The sequence below is a fragment of the Panthera onca genome, chromosome A2 (genome assembly GCF_046562875.1).
Source record: "Panthera onca isolate mPanOnc1 chromosome A2, mPanOnc1 haplotype 2, whole genome shotgun sequence".
NCBI classification, from domain to species: Eukaryota; Metazoa; Chordata; class Mammalia; order Carnivora; family Felidae; genus Panthera; species Panthera onca.
In genome coordinates this window covers 100,808,116-100,828,260 of record NC_138340.1, presented here as the reverse complement: position 1 = coordinate 100,828,260, position 20,145 = coordinate 100,808,116, and the positions used below count along the sequence as shown (strand labels likewise).

At 35.9% G+C, this 20,145-nt stretch overlaps 1 protein-coding gene across 6 annotated transcripts in view; it reads right to left on the bottom strand.

Annotated features, from left to right (window-relative positions):
• Positions 1–10,395: 10,395 nt before the first annotated feature.
• C1GALT1 (core 1 synthase, glycoprotein-N-acetylgalactosamine 3-beta-galactosyltransferase 1) overlaps positions 10,396–20,145 on the bottom strand; it is a 40,601-nt gene continuing 30,851 nt past the window's right edge. For all 6 annotated transcript variants that reach the window (XM_078442033.2, XM_060632549.3, XM_078442049.2 and 3 more), the window contains one exon: positions 10,396–14,155. In XM_078442033.2, the coding sequence (XP_078298159.1) occupies positions 13,964–14,155 (192 nt within the window). In that variant the 3' untranslated portion in view covers positions 10,396–13,963. The remainder of the gene's footprint in view (positions 14,156–20,145) is intronic.

The window sequence follows — 20,145 nt, the reverse complement described above, 5'->3', positions numbered from 1 at the left end:
GGGGAATTAGGATGGGACACCTTTGGGGAGGGGGAACTTTAGAAATACTGCCTACCATATCTGCCCATCCACTTCCCTATTTCAAGCACCCCTTTATCCCAATGGCTCTTACCCATCCTTCAATCTTGTTATCAGCCAGTATTTAGCAATCTCCAGGTGAGATGTTAGTACCTGCCACGTTTTTTAATTGAAGGCTTATTAGGTATAAATTATTTCCCATATTAGGCATAACTTACTTCGCATATAGGCAAAAACCAGGATAGGAATGTCACCTTCACATGTATGCCCTCCCTGGTCATGGACACAGAATCAGTAGACTGGCCTGACCTCAAAGGGTTGGAGGCATTGGGCAGTCAAGCCTGGGAATTCCAATTAGACACAAAGAGATAACAAGAGGAGACAATTCATTCCAAGGGCCAAGTGAAGGACACTGACAGGTAGGCACCATGGAGGTTCACAGGTAGTTGTAAATGAAAATGATTTCAGAGCTGCTGAGATATTTCATGACCGTTCCAATCACACAGCACAGGCAGACCCCAATTTCCCTGCCTCCTAAACTCAACCGACTTTTCTCTGAAGCCCAAACTGGTTCGGAAAATTCCTTTTTTGGAGCATATCCTACTACCTAGTAGTTACCCAGAGCATTTTTTAGAAGTCTTACGTAAGTATTGTTTTAGCCTGATTTTTAATCTTTACCTTGAGAAATCTTAAAAGTACTGAAAATCAAAGCATAAAGAGTGGAGACACTGGGAAAGTCTGAATAATCTTGAAAAGCCAAAACAAAACAAAAACTAAAGGCCCAAAGACAGCAGCCATAGGTGAGGTTTCATGTCCACATTTTTACTGTGGTTCTCTAGTGGACACTGTGGGGTGTGGTCCAGTCCTTCCTTCAAGTCTGATGCATCCATTCCCCAACTGCTGGGGACATTGGCAGCTGACGGCTCTCAGCCATGTTTCTCTCAGGGAATGACCCTGATGAAAAGAATGACCTTGTGCAAGATCATGCCCCTCCCTGGGCAGTCCTCATCCAATGATGGGTATATATTGGTGTATGAAGGTCAGACAGCTTTGACCTAAGCAGGACAAGACTGAAGGGCCATTCCAGTGCTAGAGTTTCTCTGAGAGACTGGTGTAGGACTCTGTAAGGGCTGCCTTGCAGTTCAACACCCCCCTCTGCACAAAGCTGTTCCCTCTAATTCTCCATAGGCGTGATTCCCAAGGCCACTTCCCAACCACTTTCCTGCAAGCTTGTCTCAGGCTGGCAACAGATTCTAACAAGTCCCATCAACCTGAGGATGTGGATGTGTCTGTGTCTTTGTGCCTGTGTACACGCATCAGGTGTGTGTTTCTCTGTTTAGCTTGAGAAAGAAAGAATGGGCAAGTGATCTAGCAGTTTAAAATATGACCAGAAAACACAAAGAAAAAAACGTATTGGATTTAAAAATTTTTCATCATGAGCTTCAACATTTCTTTTCTCAAGTCTCAATTTAGTCTGCCAAAAAGAGTTATAAAAGCTAATGATGGAATAGTGAAAAATTCAGAGAGGCAAGAAGTGTACTGAATTCATTTCCTTCCCCTGATGCACTAGACATGATTTGGGTGCAGTCAAGACAAGGGGTAGATTGTTAGCCATAGTTAGCTATCCAGGATACGGCACTTGCAAAATAATGGAGCCATTTCAAACATTAACAACATACAAGAATGTTCCATCATCTTTCGAAAAATGACTCCAGGAAATTATTCCCTCCCAAATTCATCTCTTAATTGTTCTGTAGAGTGGTCAGCAATGGCAGGTGGGAACACAGTGGCAGTCCTGATGGAAGCACTACTCCTTAGAATACGGATAGGCTTTTTAGAATAACAAGAGCCTCGGCTCACTGACCTCCAGTCTGGAACTTGTAAAGTGTTAATTTGGCTGGAACTGACATGCTGATGCTAAGCTAGAGAGAATAATGGATAGTATCTAAGAATAGGACAAAGTAGAATCAGTCTGGATGTTAAGACATATGTCAGATTCATGTATGTAAGTATCTATTTTATGCCCCAAAGTAGATAATTCTATAGACACATTCTACATCTTCTGATATCCTTGGTTTTGTGGAAATTGGGATAATTTGAAAAGAGTACTTCTTAACCCAACACTAAAGAGTTAGGGCACAATGTGCTCTTAAGTATAGCTGGAAATCAGAAGGCTATCTGTGGGTAAGACATGTGTGAAAGATTCTGGTTTCCTGTGCTATTCATCTTGGGTAAAAGTTTGGCTTCAAAAGATTTTTAAAAATGTAATATGTAGATTTTTAGAGGTAATCATCCCAGGTTAAAAAACACTGTATATTCTTTACAGTGATAAATAACAAAATTGCTACATGTCAAGCAAACACTGGAAGCAAGTCAGTATACAATTCAATGCTTCTAAAGTGAGGGTCCACATTGCTTGCATTGGAATTATCCGGACTGATTTTAAAAATTCAGATTGGGGCACCTCGTTGGCTCAGTTAGTTGAGTGTCCAACTCTTGATTTCGGCTAAGGTCATGATCCTAGCATCATGGGATCGAGCCCCGCTTCAGCTCTGTGCTAAATGTGGAGCCTGCTTAATCTGCCCTTCTCTACTGTGCCCTCTCAAATAAAAAAAGAAAAATAAATAAATATTCAGATTTCTGGGGCCCCAACTCCTGATCTACTTGGCCTAGAATTCTGCACTGTAAGTAGCACACTAGGTGATTCCTGGACACATTAAAATGTAAGGAAAGGTGACACAACAGGTCGATTAGCTTTGGGCTAGAAGAGTCTTCAAAGATAAATCTAGCCCAAACCCCTTGGATTGTGACCAAGGCACATAGATATGCTACGATATAAGGTTTAAGTAATGAAGTCACAGTCTGAGATCCTTTTAGTTGAACAAATATTTATGAATGACCTACTCTGCAAATCTCTGTGTAAGATAAAAAGATAAATGAGACATAATTCTTGCTCTCTCTGATTCTAAAACATCATCTAATTTTCAGCTAAATATGTAACTCAACCTTTCCCTAATTCTGTTTTTATTCTTAACATCTCTTCATGTAAGATTGTCTCTTGGAAGTCATTTAATGGAATGCTCATAAAATTGAACTGATTTTATTTTTTGCTCTCAATGTATCTCCCCACTTTACGATCAAGACCAGGTGGTGACAGGTGAATTGGTGAACAGGAGTAATACCAACCTACTCTATCAGACTGAAATGATATTAGGCATGTGGCGCTAACAAAGTCAAAGTTATTATCTTCGAAATGTCTGTGCTTATTCCAAGTGCAGTATTGTCACACTACATTTGATTTGTTGGTGAGGGCGTCCGAGTCCCTGAACTATTCAGGGAATTCTTAGAGATATAATATCAAGGTTCTAACTCCAGAAAGAAAAGCCCAGACCTTGAGTCTTTTCTTAAAATATAAAGACTTGACTTTAAAATTTGAGAAACTGCAGACTTCTAAGGATATGTTTAACTTTAGAAACTCCTTTAGAGCTGAGGCAGTACCTGTTCCCAAGTGCAGAGTCCAACCCTTAGCCTCTACTATCTAGATGAATACTTGCAAGTTTCTCCAAATGGAGCTTTTAATGAATTTAGGTCTGCTAAGCATGGTGGAGTGTATGGCTTGCTTCTATGACTCAGTAATGCTGAAGGAATGCAAGATACCTCCTCAGAACTCCCTCAGTTCTGTAAATTTGAGTTCATGGAGCCCTCACTGAAGTATGACTGCTAAGGCACTAAATACAAGTTTATCCTTTAAAGACCATGCGGGTTTGCTTATCCTTGATCCCGTCTAAAACAAAGGGATTTTTATTAGGTTGAATACTAGTCAGTGCAATGTGGATATTATACACATCACAGGAATCAGAGTGGGCTCCTCCCTCATTTGGTTCTCTGAGGGCAATGCTTGGCTGACCTCTCTGCGTAACTTCTCCACTTGACTAGTAAGTCAGTGAGGTTCTTGGGTTGACAGTTAAATATACACTACTGCCACTGCAGGACTCTGGATAGCATAGATTTTATAGTTTCTATAAGGTGAGATTCATTTGTCCTATTCAAAAGACTACCAAGTGTAATGTTCCGGCCAAAGATAGTATTCAATCAAAAGTAATAAGACAACGGGGCACCTGGGTGGCTCAGTCGGTTAAGTGTTAGACTTCGGCTCCGGTCATGATCTCGCAGTTCACAAGTCCGAGCCCCGCGTTGGGCTCTGTGCTGACGGCTCAGAGCCTAGAGCCTGCTTCGGATTCTGTGTCTCCCTCCCTCTGCCCCTGCCCCACTCAAGCTCGGTCTCTCTCTCTCTCTCAGAAATAAACATTTAAAAAAATTTTTTTTTTTTTTTTTTTAAATAAGACAGGAAAATGTAACTGAATTACCAAAAGAAGTGACAATAGAAATAGACCCATGGTGGGGAGGTTGTGGTCCAGATAATGGGGGTAGGAGACATGGATTCTATAATGTCTATACTTAATATGTTTACAGAGGCCTGGAAATGATACAAAATAACCAAATAGAAATTCTAGAATTGAAATATTTGATAAATGAAACCAAGAACTCAATAGATGGGCTTAATAGTGGGCCCAAGAAAATTTTTCATTACAGAAGTTACTGGGTGACCTTCCTCAAATTCTAATCTCATAAAAAGCTTATTAGCTTCCAAAAGGCAGCCTTATTTGCCTTGGCAGTGCACCTGGTAGAGCTTTATCTTAGTGAACAGGCGTGTCTTGTCTTTGAGTTTTGCTCTTTAAGCCCTTAGCCTTCACTGCCCATTTTGGTTTGACATATTTGAAGACTATCATTGGCTCTGTTACAGTTAAGTTGAAGGAGTCTTCCCTAAACACTGAATTCCCAGAGCCAAGACTTTATCTTTTCCTCTCTGCAACCCTAGGACCAGCAAAGTATCTGGGCGTAAAAAGTCATTCATATGAATGTAAGAATTGGACTTGAAGAGTAAAAGGAAAGTGCAGGGATACTGAGAGACTGAAAACAACAAGCCCTAGGGCAAAGGCCTGACCTACACAACACTCGGAAGCTGCTTCTCCTCTCAAGGCAAAAGCCTAGCTCAAGCTGCCCTCAGCCTGGCCAGTCCTCCCTTCACAGTGATTGATAGGAGTGTGATCGTCCTCTTGTCACTGGAAGGTATTGTGCTTATTCTGTTAAAGTAGTAAAAAGTGAGAGGTCTACCAAAGACCTGACTGGTGGTGTATAGCAGGCGGCTGATCTTTTCCCATTTCTCTAAAGGTAACCCTTCTCCCATCTTACACGTTTAGCAGAGAGTGCAAATGTATAGCTAAATTTTATTCAGTGGTAAGGAAACTGTGGGATCACAATACATAAGTAAAATTATTCTTTAGTTACCTTGACTCAAGACTAAACTACTAAAGAAGAAAAAAAGTGGTGAACCAAAATATCTTTTCCTGTGTGCAATGCATGAGGTGGAAAATGGGGTCACTGTACTTGTGTGGCCTCAAAGCACATCTCCCTTTTCTATCCAAACTGTTGAACTAAATGAAGAGTGGGGTCCCTAGAGGAGTTTTGTTCCCTGTTTTGTTAATGGGGGAGGGCAAGTATTCCTAAAAGACAGCTCTGAAGTATCAGGAACAGTGAAGATTTAATTTAACCACAGCCACCCTTGGCTCTAGAAGCCCCATTGTTACTTGTCAGATTGTTTCTGTCATTCTTTCTCATATGAAAGACAGTGTGCCCTGACTGGTTTAGAATTAGGCTATTAGGAGACTTGATGTCTGTATTGCCACACCTGGGCCTCCCGGGTGTGATTGTGACAAGTATTAAAGCTAACAAAGTAAATCAAATATTTGCTGACTGTGTATACAGAAGCTTGGAGAATCACCTGTGGGAGAGGTGAAAGAGTAAGTAAACAAAACAACTCTTGAGTTTAACATGATATGCCATGGAGTGAGGCTAATTTTTAATTCTTAGGTGTAAAAAGTACAATAACTTAGGGAGGCAACCACTACCATCCTGTCACATAAGGTGGAAGTCTGAAGAAAAATGGTGTCAAAGGAAATCAACCTACTTTAACTTCTTTAAAAAAAATAATCTCACTGATGTAAATAACTGTGCTTTCCCGTAAATGCTTTGCATTTTCACAGCTTCTACTTTTTGTCATGTATTTCAGTTTTAGTAGTGACAGGAAGTTTGGGTGCAAAGGAGAAAAAAGAAAACCCTTTTAAAGACATCCTGACAAGTGAGTTTCAAATAATTCTATGCGGTGATCTACAGTCAAGGAATAAATTCAGGAAATATACTGTAAGTTTAGCATTTGTAAAGACTACTGAATTAGTGTGGCACCTAAGTGGCTCAGTCAGTTAAGTGTCTGATTCTTGATTTCGGCTCAGGTCATGATCTCACAGGAGATTGAGCCCTGCATCAGGCTCTGTACTGAGCCTGGAGCCTGCTTACGATTCTCTTTCCCCTCTGCTCCTCTCCCCTGCTTGCGCATGTGCTCTCTCTCTCTAAAAATTAAAAAAATTAAAAGATTACAGAATTAATAAGATAAATAAATTTCTACTATTTAATGTATAGCAAAAATTCTGTTAATATTCTTTAATAAGCACTAATTTACATTATTATGAGGTAATCAATTAGCCCTAAATGAGGTCTTTGGTGATCTTAAATTACTTAACTGCACCCAGCAGTTTTTCATCTACTTTCTAAGTCAGTATATTATAAAGAAGACTGGATCTTCATGCGTTTTAGAACTTCAGACTCAGGTTCAGTTTCACCACTCAGTTCTGCTTCAACTGTTCTGAGTCATTCGACCTTGGAACACCAGTTTTCCTATGGGTAAATTTGAAGATTTAGTGGTCTAAGAGGGTTAAAGACAGTAAGACACTGAGAGAAGTTCTAACCTGGTAAAGATTATGAGAATTTCAGATGGGAAAAACCACCAAATACCATGATTACTTAAGGATCTCAGAAATAGCTGGCTACCTGTTTAAGATCATTAAGAAAATATGTGATTCAATTATTTCCCTTTTTTCCTGCTTCTGTAACCAGGCAAATAGGTTTGTAAAAATTACTTTTTATAAACATTAAATAATTTTTATGTCCTATTATTCTAAGCACAGTTACCTTCACTTCCCTTTAGTAAGAAGAAGATAAATTAAGCAATAATTCTGTATATTTTCCAGGACTACACCTTTGGAAAACTTAAAATAGGTAGTAGTAAATCTGTATGTATTTAGGTAAATAAATTTCTTCTTGAGTGACTTATCAATTAGCAATACAACTGAATACAATTAATTAGAAAACATGGGGCAACTGAATATATTAAATTGCACAACTCCACTACTAAAGCAATATGAAGCGGTGTTTATTTCCTCAGGTTTTCTAAAGTTGGTGAATCCAAATAACGGTGTGCACTAATAAGGAACATACTGGGTGGCAAGTTACTGAAAATTGAGGTAGAAAGGCTAGACTCAAGGGCCTTATGAACATCTGCAATCATCTGTTTAAGGAAGAGGTAGGTAAATTTTTATTCATATTGTAAAAGTACTAGACTGATTTAATATCAACAAATAGACCTGAGTTCTGGATGAAATATGCTTAAAACCACAAAGTTTTTCGTCTATTGACTGCATTTCACCAAGCCTTTTCCTATACCCAAAGCATAATTAAGCAAAGGTGAAAAAATTATTAATTTTTTACATAGTAGGGGCAAAGAACCTAATAAATATAAGAAGTATACAAAATTTTTTTCAGATCTCAGCTCAAATATTACCTCCTCAGAATTCTTTTTTTTTTTTTTTTTTTTAAGTTTTTTTAACGTTTATTTATTGTTGAGAGACAGAGAGAGACAGAGCATGAGCAGGGGAGGAGCAGAGAGAGGGACAGAATTCTTTATTGACACCCTTGAGACCCTAACCCAGAAAATTGCTCTATCAAATCACTATTTTCTTTGATTAATACCATTCTCTGAAATATCTTGTTCATTCCTCTATTAACTTGTTTGCCTATAGACATATGAGACTAGGAATCCATTCATATTGCTCACCACTGTTTTTCCAGTAGATGCCAGGCATAATTATTTGAATAATTACCTGAATAAATGAATTCCTCAGTGTACATGACAGATCAAAATACACCAAGAGACAGAAAAGTACTCCCCTGTCTCCCACACACACTTACCTGGGTAACAGAGTGTTTCTAATTAAAAAATATATATATATATTTTTAATGTTTATTTCTGAGAGAGAGAGAGAGAGAGACAGACAGACAGACAGACAGAGTGTGAGCTGGGGAAGGGCAGAGAGAGAGGGAGACTCTCTCCGAAGCGGGCTCCAGGCTCTGAGCTGTCAGCACAGCGCCTGATGTGGAGCTCAAACATGAGATCATGAACTGAGCCGAAGTCAGACGCTTAACCAACTGAGCCACCCAGGTACCCCTCTACTTTTTTTAAGGTTTTTATTCAAAATCAGAGGTGGAGTATTTTGTTGCTTTAAAGACAAATATTTACTGCAGTAAAAATTACATAAGCCTATGCAAATTAAAGAATTTTGATGGAAAAATAATTTAAATTAATATTTTTGTGGGAATGCAAACTGGTGCAGCCACTCTGGGAAAGAGTATGGAAGTTCCTCAAAAAATGAAAAATAGAACTACCCTACAACCCAGCAATTGCACTACTAGGTATTTATCCAAGGGATACAAGTATGCTGTTTTGAAGGGGCACATGCACCCCAATGTTTATAGCAGCACTATCTACAATAGCCAAAGTATGGAAAGAGTCCAAATGTTCATCGATGGATGAATGGATAAAGAAGATTTGGCATATATATACAATGGAGTATAATTCGGCAATCAAAAAGAATGAAATCTTGCCATATGCAAGTATGTGGATGCAACTGGAGGGTTATTATGCTAAGCGAAATTAGTCAGAGAAAGATAAAAATCCTATGACTTCAGTCCTATGAGGACTTTAGGATACAAAACAGATGAACATAAGGGAAGGGAAGCAAAAATAATATAAAAACAGGGAGGGGGACAAAACATAAGAGACTCTTAAATATGGAGAACAAACAGAGGGTTGCTGGAGGGGTTGTGGGAGGGGGATGGGCTAAATGGGTAAGGGGCATTAAGGAATTTACTCCTGAAATCATTGTTGTACTATATGCTAACTTGAATGTAAATTAAAAAATAAATTATTCAAAAAAAATAAACGAATTAATATTTTTGGTAAAATAACCCCAAAACTACCCCTTAGTCTCTCCCACAACTCTTATATCAGTTAAAAATAATCAGATAAAACAGCTTTAAACATGGTAATTTATTTTATGTGGTTGTTTAAATCCATTGTTTAAAAATGTTCAAAAGGCACTTTAAAAAACATATTTAAAAATACATTTTTCTGACTTGTTAGTGGATCACTTAAAATAAGCAAGTCACCACACGTTTTTAAGCCATTCATGACACTATCACCTTACATAATTTTTAAATTCCAAAACACAAATATTCACTGTGTAATATAACACACTGCTTAGCAGTTAGATTAGTTTCCCTCTAACATATACTTTATATGGATTATTAATTTGTAGGGCCCTGCAAAGTTATTTAAAATGAATTGATAAAAACTAAAAACTACAGAGGTAAATGGAGGTGAAATAGAGCACTATTTACCTCTGAAACTAGTTTTAGAACTGGTTTTTCTAGAGACAATTTGTAAAATTTCTTACTCTAACCTGTGTTAAAATTTCTATTTCAACTCCAATGTATAAACATAAGTCATATTTTTAAATCAAGAGAGGTTACATTTAGCATAAAATAAACCACAGGTTGTCCCCCAGATTTCTTAAGAATGTTTCTGTCAGGCCTACAATAAATCAGAGTTTTTTGGTTTGTTTTTGAGAAAAGGGAGTAGAGGGAATGGAATCCACATAACTTTATTTAATAATTGTGTATCTAGAATGTCGAACTGTAGACTTTAAGTAGGGCAAATATCCTGAGAGCCAGTAGGCATTATTCTTGGATTTTTTTAACTTCCAATCTCATAGGGAAATCTGAAGTTAACAGGTATAAAGTTATTAATAAGTGATACAAATTCTAATCACTAATTACAGCCAAATTAACCTTGCAAAGGCAGCATTAAGAGTAGTTAGAAAATGGAAATTAGTTATAAAGGAAATAAAGAGCAACAAATACAAAGAAGAAATTGTCAAAGACAGAATAGTATAATGAGCTAAAAATTTAAAGGAAGAATAAAAGGATAGATTTGATCTAATCAATAAAGTGAAGCATTTTGTTTTTCAAGCCTCAATCTGGTAATATAAATAGTTTGATAGGTTCCCGGAAGTGAAAAATTAATCTCAAGAGACAATTACGAAAATAACCAGTTAACAAATTTAATGCTCAAATGCAATTACTGTATTTCAAAAAATACTAAAAACTGGCCATTTATTTTGAATTTTCTTACAGTAACAAAAATTCCTCTTTCTGAAATTTAAAATATTTGAAAACAAATCTGCTTTGTATCATCTATGAACTTCCCACTTGAAAATATAAGTATACTGTTGTTGGAAAACATAAAGATAGCAAAAGCCTTATGTTTTGAGACCACACTACAACCATTTATCCAAATGATCTTAATTTAAAAGATAGTAAGTCATCATCATGAAATCTGGTTTTATGTGCTCTGTCAAATACTTGGGAGAATTTTTGCTGTATTAGGTCATATAGGACAGTCAAATGGATTCTTAAAAGTGATGAAATTTTGATAGTATGAATTAGCAGAAAAAACATTCTGCATATTATAAAATAGCATTTTGCTACTTCCATTTAAAAGCTTTTACTAACAATTGGAAAAAAATTTTTACTAACAAGTGAGGACACTCAGATATGCTTATTTAATGAACTAGTATGTATTTACTAGTACTTATTAAACTCTTCCTGCCCCCATTGTGAAATTACTAAACTTGGAGAATTACATATTTTCTTGTGGGCCCTGATATTGGTCAATCTGAAGAAGCTAAAGAATTTTGTCAAAATGAATGATCCACGGACCCTTTAAATTATCTTTAAAGTCTGTTACGTTTTATATGGTGTGATCTGGGACCACACCAACTTAAAACATGCTTTATCTAAATCTTTGAAAGATACCCTACTTCTGGGGCAATAAATCTGCAGCGCATTCCAATCATTATTTGCATCAGAATTATCGAGGTCTTGGTTCCCAAACTAGCATGAATAAAACTCATTTGGAGGGCTTTACACAGCTGCTAGCCTCTACCTCTGGAGTTTCTGATTTAGGTCTGGGGTGGGCCCAGAGGGGTTGAATTTCCAAGTTCCCAGATGATGCAAATACTGCTACCTAGGGCCAACACTTTGAGAACCAGTGACCAAGAGAATATGGCAATAATGCATATTAATGGGCCCCATGCTAGAATCAGAATTTCTGGGATTGGGGTTTGGAAATCTGCATTTTAACAAGCTCCCAGGCAAGAAGAGTGTAAGACCACAATTTGAAAGCCACTCTGACAACTGGGCTGGTTAATCTGACTATTACTGGCTGATGGATCAGATCACTCATGTTAATAAGTAAAAATGGAAATAATGTTAAATGACTAACCTCAAGGCTGATATGGCATGATGAACACACAGGCTTTGAGCATAAGTCCTAGCTCTGTTACTTGCTAGCTTAGTGACAGTGGAAAAGTTACTTTAATTTTCTGAGCCTCAGTTTTCTCATCTATAATACAGGAAGAACAACCAATTTGTGAAGATTAACACTAATATACACAGAATATCTAAGCATACTATATGGCATACAATAGGCATTAATACAAACTAGCTATTACTTGTTACAAGAAATGTATGAAATATTTCAATATATTTGATTAAAGCAGATTTTTCATTCATTTAGAACAAATATTTACACTCTAAGGTAACAGAATAATAATAAAACCTTATACTTATTGCTCCATAGTCTGGGCCAGACAAGCATTCTAAAAGTTGTACATATATTCACTCATTTAATCCTCATAAAAATCCTGTGAGGTAGGTAGTATTACTGTCCCTAATTTATGGATGAGGAAATTGAGGCACAGAGAAATGAAGTAAATTATTTAATGTTACAAAACTAGGAAGTGATAGAGCAGGAATTTAAACCCAGGCGGTCTGACTAGACCCCAGGATTCATCACAATGTTAATTTCCCATGAGTAAATGTTAAGGTTTTTAGAAAGTAACATATATGGACTGCAAATAAATTCATATCCATACCAACGTGAAGAGTTGTTTAGACAACAGAATGAATGACTTGAAATTTTGGCAGATGATAGTGCCGTGAAAACCACAAAAAACAATTTAAAGTAAAAACTGGTGTGAATTTTCACTCTGTGGACAGAGTAATCCATAATAACCACTAATTGCTACTAAGATGAACATCCTCTCAAAATACCATCCAAAGAGATGATTTTGACATGTTTTGGCACAATAAATATAAACTCTTTAGCTAAGTAGCAGAGTCAATGGCATGACAGCCATGTGAAATTTGCAACATTTAAGATAATCTTATAGTCTGCAAAATATTCTGTTATGATATACTTTTCTTTCCTTCCAGAAATCCTTTAAATAGAGTCACTAAAGTTAGAATGAAATATTTATGAATGTATTTTTGAAGACAGTATTAAATGTGTATTCTGCTGTTAGAATTATCCATTGGCAAAAAAAACAAATTAAAAAAAAAAAATCCCAAAATATTAAGTCTGCATCAAAATTCAGGCTGTTATTCATGAATTAAGTATTTGGTCTTTTAGTATCTGACATATTTCAGTTTGTTTAAGCACTCTGTTTTTCTAATGTTTTTAATTAACTCTGGTCAAAATGTTACATTCAAATTATTTTGCCAGTGTAACCAATAGCCACCTCAGAGCCTAAAAATGAATGTCTAAACTCTGCTTTAAACAAGTTATGAAAGGCACAAACAAATTTTCATCTCTCAACAGGATGATAATGAAAGGAACTATAATTACGTAGCTGGAATGAGTTTTAAATAATCAATTAAAAATGTCACTTAGTAATTCCTGAGAGTGGCACTGATCTAAGAAAAGCATCCCCAAATAGCATTAAATTTACTATTTATTAGTTACCCATGATTAACAATGGGTAAATTTGGGAACAAAATATTTTAAAATGCATATTTATAGAATGCTATTAATGCTTTGAGTAAATAAATATTAATAATTAAAATTGTATTCAAGAATAAACATATTTAGAAAAGAGACAACAGGGACTCAGTAAAATATAAACTACTAATTAGAACCAAGTATATAATACAGTCAAGGCCCATATAATTTCAAAATGTGGTTTTATTAATGCACTTTAGGACAAGTGCCATTCTTACTCTACCTCGTCTGGAAGAAATACTGCCAATTATAATCACAGGAAATTTTTCATTAGACAAAAACTGCGTGTGTGTGTGTGTGTGTGTGTGTGTGTGTGTGTTGGGGGGGGTTGGTTCATTTATATCATGTTGCAAATATAAACTCATGTCTTGAGTTTATAAATAACATTAAGCAACAATATTTCCTTCTAAACTTTTCTTTAAGGCAGACCTTTAGCATCATGTGTGTGTTTTACTAATATGTGCAGTATAGTTTTAGAAAATTTAAACGTTCTAGTTTCTCAGTGAAAATAATACATGTGGTCAAGAACAGACAACAAAAATCTTGTTTCTAGTCCTTCTGCCTGGCCACCATTTTAAAAACACAAATTTTTCATATATATATATTACTGTATCAAAACACATTTTAACAGATTTCACAGCTCACTTAAAGCTTCAGTTTACAGTCATTTGTATGAAAGATTTCTAATATGGAATGTTCACTTCAAAAGAATTCCTCACTGGGACTCCAGTGTTCTGTATCAGAAATGCAGAAGTTCTTCAGTGCAATGCTAGACAGTTTACCTCTTCATTTATGTTTCTCTTTCAAGAGTTCTCATTTTACTTTTGGATCTTCATTTTTGTATGCTCGACTTCTTTCTTTTAGTATATTCTCAGGTAAGGCAGGTTGATACCTATATAAATAACCATACGGACGAAGATGATAAACGAGGTATTCTAACTCATACATAGTTGTAGGATCAACATAGTGAAAAGAAACTGCAAGATCAGAACAGCAACCAGGACCCTAAAAAAGTAATGGAAACAGGCATTATTACTAAACAGTACACAGTTAATATACAATATTAACATATTCATTGAGGAAATATTAATTTTAACAGAATCTGAGCATTAAAGCTAGCAAGGTAAAGCAGAGACATCCAATTTATTAGACCTGTAGAAGAAACCAAGAATTTTTAGAGTTCTTAATGATTTAAAACTAAACATGAAAACTGCTAAAATATATCTAACTGAATAATATTCTCTTAGAATCTATAGTGCTTTTGCAGAAAAGAATCTTAAGACTTCCTCAAATGAAAGAGGCAGCTCTATAAAGAATGAAGCTCTATTTCTGAGTTTTGTTTTTTTTTTCATAATGTTCTCACTATGAATTTTTGCTTGGCTCAACCTCAGGAAAACATCTTTGGAGAGTTTCAGTGACTACAAAGCCTTGCCCATTATGTGTCTGCAACCTAATACTTCATCTGCACATCAACCCAAACAGTACAGTATTTGAGAGGAAGTGCTGAGTCAAATCTAAGTTTGAATCCAAATTTTGTCTACTAGTGTCAAATTCTGCCTATTGGTGTATGACCTTGGGCAAGTTAATTAATCTCTCTATAAGCTTCAATTTCTTCATCTGCAAAAGATAGTTACTTAAAGGAGATAATGTTTGTAAAATGCTTGGGACCAGTTTAGCCTATAGTAAATGCTCAATAAATGTTGACATTATTGATAGAATAATCATATTTAGGTGGCCCTAGTAAGTAGATCATAAACATTTGCTCAGATATATAACTCCAATTGATTCCTAACAGAGTTGGTATGAGAACAGGTTTAAAAAAGATAAAAACATGACAATAATAAAAAAAATACAACAAAGAAACAGGAAAAAAAAAAAGCAAGAACATAACACAGAAAAAAACACAAAACTGACCCCAGAATTAAACAGTCATAAGGTTATTTTGGGGTTAGAACTGGTATCTACAGAATGTTTCACCCAGGTGACTCAAACAAAACTTCACACTCTATCTAATGTCTTTGCAAGGACCAAGAAGTAAGATATCCTGGCAAGTTCTCAGTGAAGATTCATATTGAACATTTAATAATTCATGTTTGAATTCACTTACTGCATGCTTACAATGCAGTAAAAATTATCAAGGAATTGTCCACTGTATTTTCTCTGGCCTTCTCTCTGAACTTTCCTTTGAAACAAACACGGGATATGTGAGGTTTCTGGACAATCACATAGACACTGGAAAATTGTTTGGTGCCTACTTCTTACACCTTGAAGGCAATGTAAGGATAGGAACAAATCTGAAAAGTAAGTAGGTAAGTGAACTTGTGATCATCAAACCATCTCTGCCCAATAGATATATGTGAACCACATAATGCAGTTTAAAATCTGGTAGCCATATTTAAAAAAGTAAAAAAGTGAGGGGTACCTGGGTGGCTCAGTCAGTTGAGCATCCAACTCTTGATTTTGGCTCAGGTCATGATCCCAGGGTTGTGGGATTGAGCCCCACGTCGGGCTCTGCACAGAATGTGAAGCCTACTTAAGATTCTCCCCACCCCCCCACCCCTGCACCTCTCCCTTACATGCTCTCTAAAATTAAAAGTTTTTAATTAAAAAAAAGTAAAAAAGTGAAATTAATTTGAATATATTTTAACTAAATAAATCCATATTATTCTTTTTTCAATATGCAATCAATATTTTAAAATTATTAAATCATTCTTTTATTTGTGCTAAGTCCTTGAAATCAGGTAGGAATTTTATTATACTGACAGCACATCTCAATTTGGACTAGCCATATTTCAAATACTCAACGGTCATACCTGGCTAGTGACTACTATACTGGCCAGTGCATATTAAACTAAAGGACTAAATTAATAGCAATTAATTTTAAATTGCTGATGCTTTCTGATAGCAATTTTATGTGACCCTGAAATACTGCAATAATATTTTTGATAATATTTACTGCATTAATTATGTTTTACTCTATTGCATTACTGTTTTTTTGCTAGATGGCCAGGATACTGTTATTAAGATTTATAAGCAATAAGGTGATAAAAGAAAACAGCTATAACTATTAGAAACAAAATAGTTCTTTGCATATAATTATGGTTCCTACCAAAATTCAAGAGAATCAAGTAAAAAATCATCAGAAATAGAAAATCCAGAACAAAGCCAGACTTTAAAGATGCTTTCAAGAAATAACAGCTTTCATATATACCATTCAAAAAGTTTTTAAGAAGAGCACAGGTAGAGTAGTAACAAAAACATTAAAAACAAAGGGAGAGGACTCCTGGGCAGCTCAGTTGGTTAAGTGTCCAACTGTTGATACTGGCTCAGGTCATGATCTCATGGTTCATGAATTCAAGCCCTTAGTTGGGCTCTGTGCTGACAGTGCGGAGCTTGCTTGGAGTTCTCTCTCTCTCTTTCTCTCTCTCTGCCCCTCTCCCCTGCTCACTCTCTAAAGAAATAAACATTTAAAATTAAAAACATAGGGAGATACTTAAGAAGAAATAAAATCTGGAGAAAATATAAAGCTTTACTAAAGGACCGAAAATAAAATTTTAAATCCCAGGCAAAGACATCCATTGTCCCTAAATGAATAAATTAATGCATAAGGATAAAGGCACGGTATTACCAAAACAATCTGAGAGATATATAAAGCACAGGAATATACAGTCTTAGATTAATAACTTCAAAATCTGTAAAGTTACAAGGTTCAAAACAATATGGTGCTTAGGCAAAACCAAATAGGACAGTGGAACAGAACTGAAATACCAGACACCAATTCTACTGTAAGTAACACTACAGTATACAATACAGGAGATATTTTAAATCAGCAATGAAAATAAGACAGTTAAAATATGGTACTGGAAAAGGGGCACCTGGGTGGGCCAGTTGGTTAAGCATCCGACTTTGGCTCAGGTCATGATCTAGCAGTCTGTGAGTTTGAGCCCCGCATCCGGTTCTGTGCTGATAGCTCAGAGCCTAGAGCCTGGTTCCGATTCTGTGTCTCCCTCTCTCTCTCTCTTCCCCTCCCCCGCTCACACTTTCTCTCTCTTTCAAAAATAAATAAACATTAAAAAATGTTTTTTTAAAAATGGTATGGGAACAATCAGTTAACAACTTGGAAAAATCAGGAGCTCTCTACCTTAACCATGTATCAGGAAGTTTCAGATGATACACTTAATGCAAATAGAACTGAAGAATAGAATAAATTGTTATTTGATCATTTCTGACCTACAAAAAAGGCAATTTCACACACAGGGATGTGTGTGTGTGTGTGTGTGTGTGTGTGTGTGTCTGTTTACACATTTTTTAAATCCACTATATTTAGACTGATTACATATTCTCTGGTGAAGGCGATTTCTAGGAAACAGACTTTAGTCCGAGGAACTTACTTCTAGGGAAGTGAGAAGGTGGTGGGAGAAGGGAATTGCGTGAAGAACACGTTCTAAACAACCAACTTAAGAACGTAACTCTTTGATCAACTGTAATATCTCACACACTGACTAAAATAAAAATTTTCCACAATGTGTTTCTAGTGATTACTACAAAGAAAAAGTATATGTATGAGATTTAGGATAACTTTGAAAATCGTAATTCACTTACGGAGAAGAAAATTTGTTAAACGATGGATGAGTAATAACAGAAGTTTGATTTCACATTTTGTGTATATAACTTCCTGGGAGAGAAGAGGCAGGACTAGGAAGTTGGGTCAATTTTGGTACTTCCAAGTCTTTTACGTAACTGAATAAATTTTTATAGAAAACATAAATTTTGCATCCATTTTAAAAACAACTACAATTTAAATAAATGATGTATCATAGAAATATTTATTTTGTTCATATAAAGTATATTGTTAGGTACACCCTATTTGTAGGTGGGAATTGTGGGTAGCACTCTTAAAGGGAAAGAAGGATATTTTACTGGTTACAACATATAACAATTAGGACGTCCCTTTACTGTTACTGTATGTGTAACCAATATGAGATACTCAGTAAAATCTTATATGCATTTAGGTGTTTTTGTTATATGCATTTGTAATGTTTTTAAGTTTGGATAGGAAGGAGGACAGAATTAAGAAGGGAAGAGATCAAGTAATCTTGGAATGGTCAGATTATGCTAAGAAAAGTTTAAATCAAAAAAGCACCCAAGCACTCACTAGAACAAAATAAAAATAGACTATCAAAAAGCAGACCGGGAATACATCTGTTTTATAGTCTAGGAAATTGCTGCATCTAAAATAGCAATAAAATGCTAGCATAAGGTTTCAAGCAGCCTCAATACATAGAAATGAACTTTTTAAAAAATAATTTATTTTTTTAAGTTTATTTTGAGAGAGAGAGAAAGAGAACAAGTGGGGGAGGGGCAGACAGAGAGGGGGACAGACAATCTTAAGTGGGCTCTGTACTGACAGCAGAGAATCCAATGTCGGGCTTGAGCCCACAAACTGTGAGATCACGATCTAAGCCGAAGTCAGGAGCTTAACTGACTGAGCCACCCAGGCACCCCAGAATCAAACTTTAAACTGTTTGTTTATTAAAGTGGAATTTCATCCCAACAACAGAGTGTTTATTTTAACATTCCTCAGCTCTTCCCTTTGGGGCACATATCCCATTAATCATGGAGGGGAGCTCATGATGGAAATTACAAGTTTTAGAATCAGAGTGGTTTGCAGTATTGCCTAGACTATCAGGAAAGACAGATTACTTGACTTTCTGGAGTCTCAGTTTTGTCACCTATTAAATGCAGAATTACTGTAAGGAATAGCTATTGTTACTGTAAGGAATAGCTATTAAGTACCAAGAACAGACTGGTGGTTGACATCGGAAGCAATAGTGATTTGCTTCTAAGTTTTCAAAGCTGATTACCCAAAGACTGGATCAGTTGTTCTAGGTCAAGGTTTCTTAACCTCTGTGTTAGTGACATTTTAGACCAGATAATTCTTTATTGTGGGGAGCTGTCCTATGCATTGTGAGATGTTTAGCATCTAGTGGGTTTACAACCTTGTGGGTTTCTACCCACTAGATGCCAGTGCAGCCTCCCAACTAACAACAAAAAATGTCTCCAGACTTTGCCAAATGTCCTCTGGGAGGCAAAAAAGCCCACAGTTGAGAACCACTGTCCTAGATAATGATTTGAAAAAACTGGCTTATGAAGCTGAGAATGCTAGCATGAAGTGTATTATTTGTATCTTAGGGCCAGAAAAAAGAGGCCAGAGAGTACTAATGACTTACCTACATGCATTATTAATCAATAACAGATATGAACCGAAAAAATGGCTAGGTTTGTGATTCCTGGTCTCCTTCAGTCATTCACTGCTGCAATGTTCTTAACAGTGAAAACGTGGAAACAAATTTCTAAATGTTTACCAGCAGGCGAATGGGTTAATTACCACATACTCATACCTTAGATTACACAGCAGCCTAAATTAATGAAGCACATACAGGTATTAATGTTGATAAATTTTAATGTTGTATGAAAAGAGCAAATGTTCAAGGATTTTTATGGAATAATTCCATTTGTTTAAAAACCTACAAAACAATACTATATATTATTTATGGATACATAAATATGTAGGAAAAAAGATACAACCATGCATGGTAATGACAAACATTAAATTCATGATAGTGGTTAACACTGAGGAAGGAGATAAGAAAACTGGACTAGGGAGGGTACACAGGCCTAAACTGTATCTATATCCTTTTTTGTTCTAAAAAAGGAAGCAAATGTGGCAAAAGATTAATATTTGGTAAAGCTAGTTAGTGGGTACAAAATATTAATTCTTCTCAAATATTTAGCTGTACATCTGAGATATCTAATAAAATAATGTATTTTAAATAAAATTCTCTAAGATGCCAAATGAGAGCTAAGGCTTATTAAGTGCTTACTGTGTGACAGGCATACACTGTAATTACAATTGAGTGAGACAGGTAGATCAGGTCCATTTTCCAAATGAGGCAACTCATGCTCAGAACTTGGGAAAATTCTGTCCATCCAAA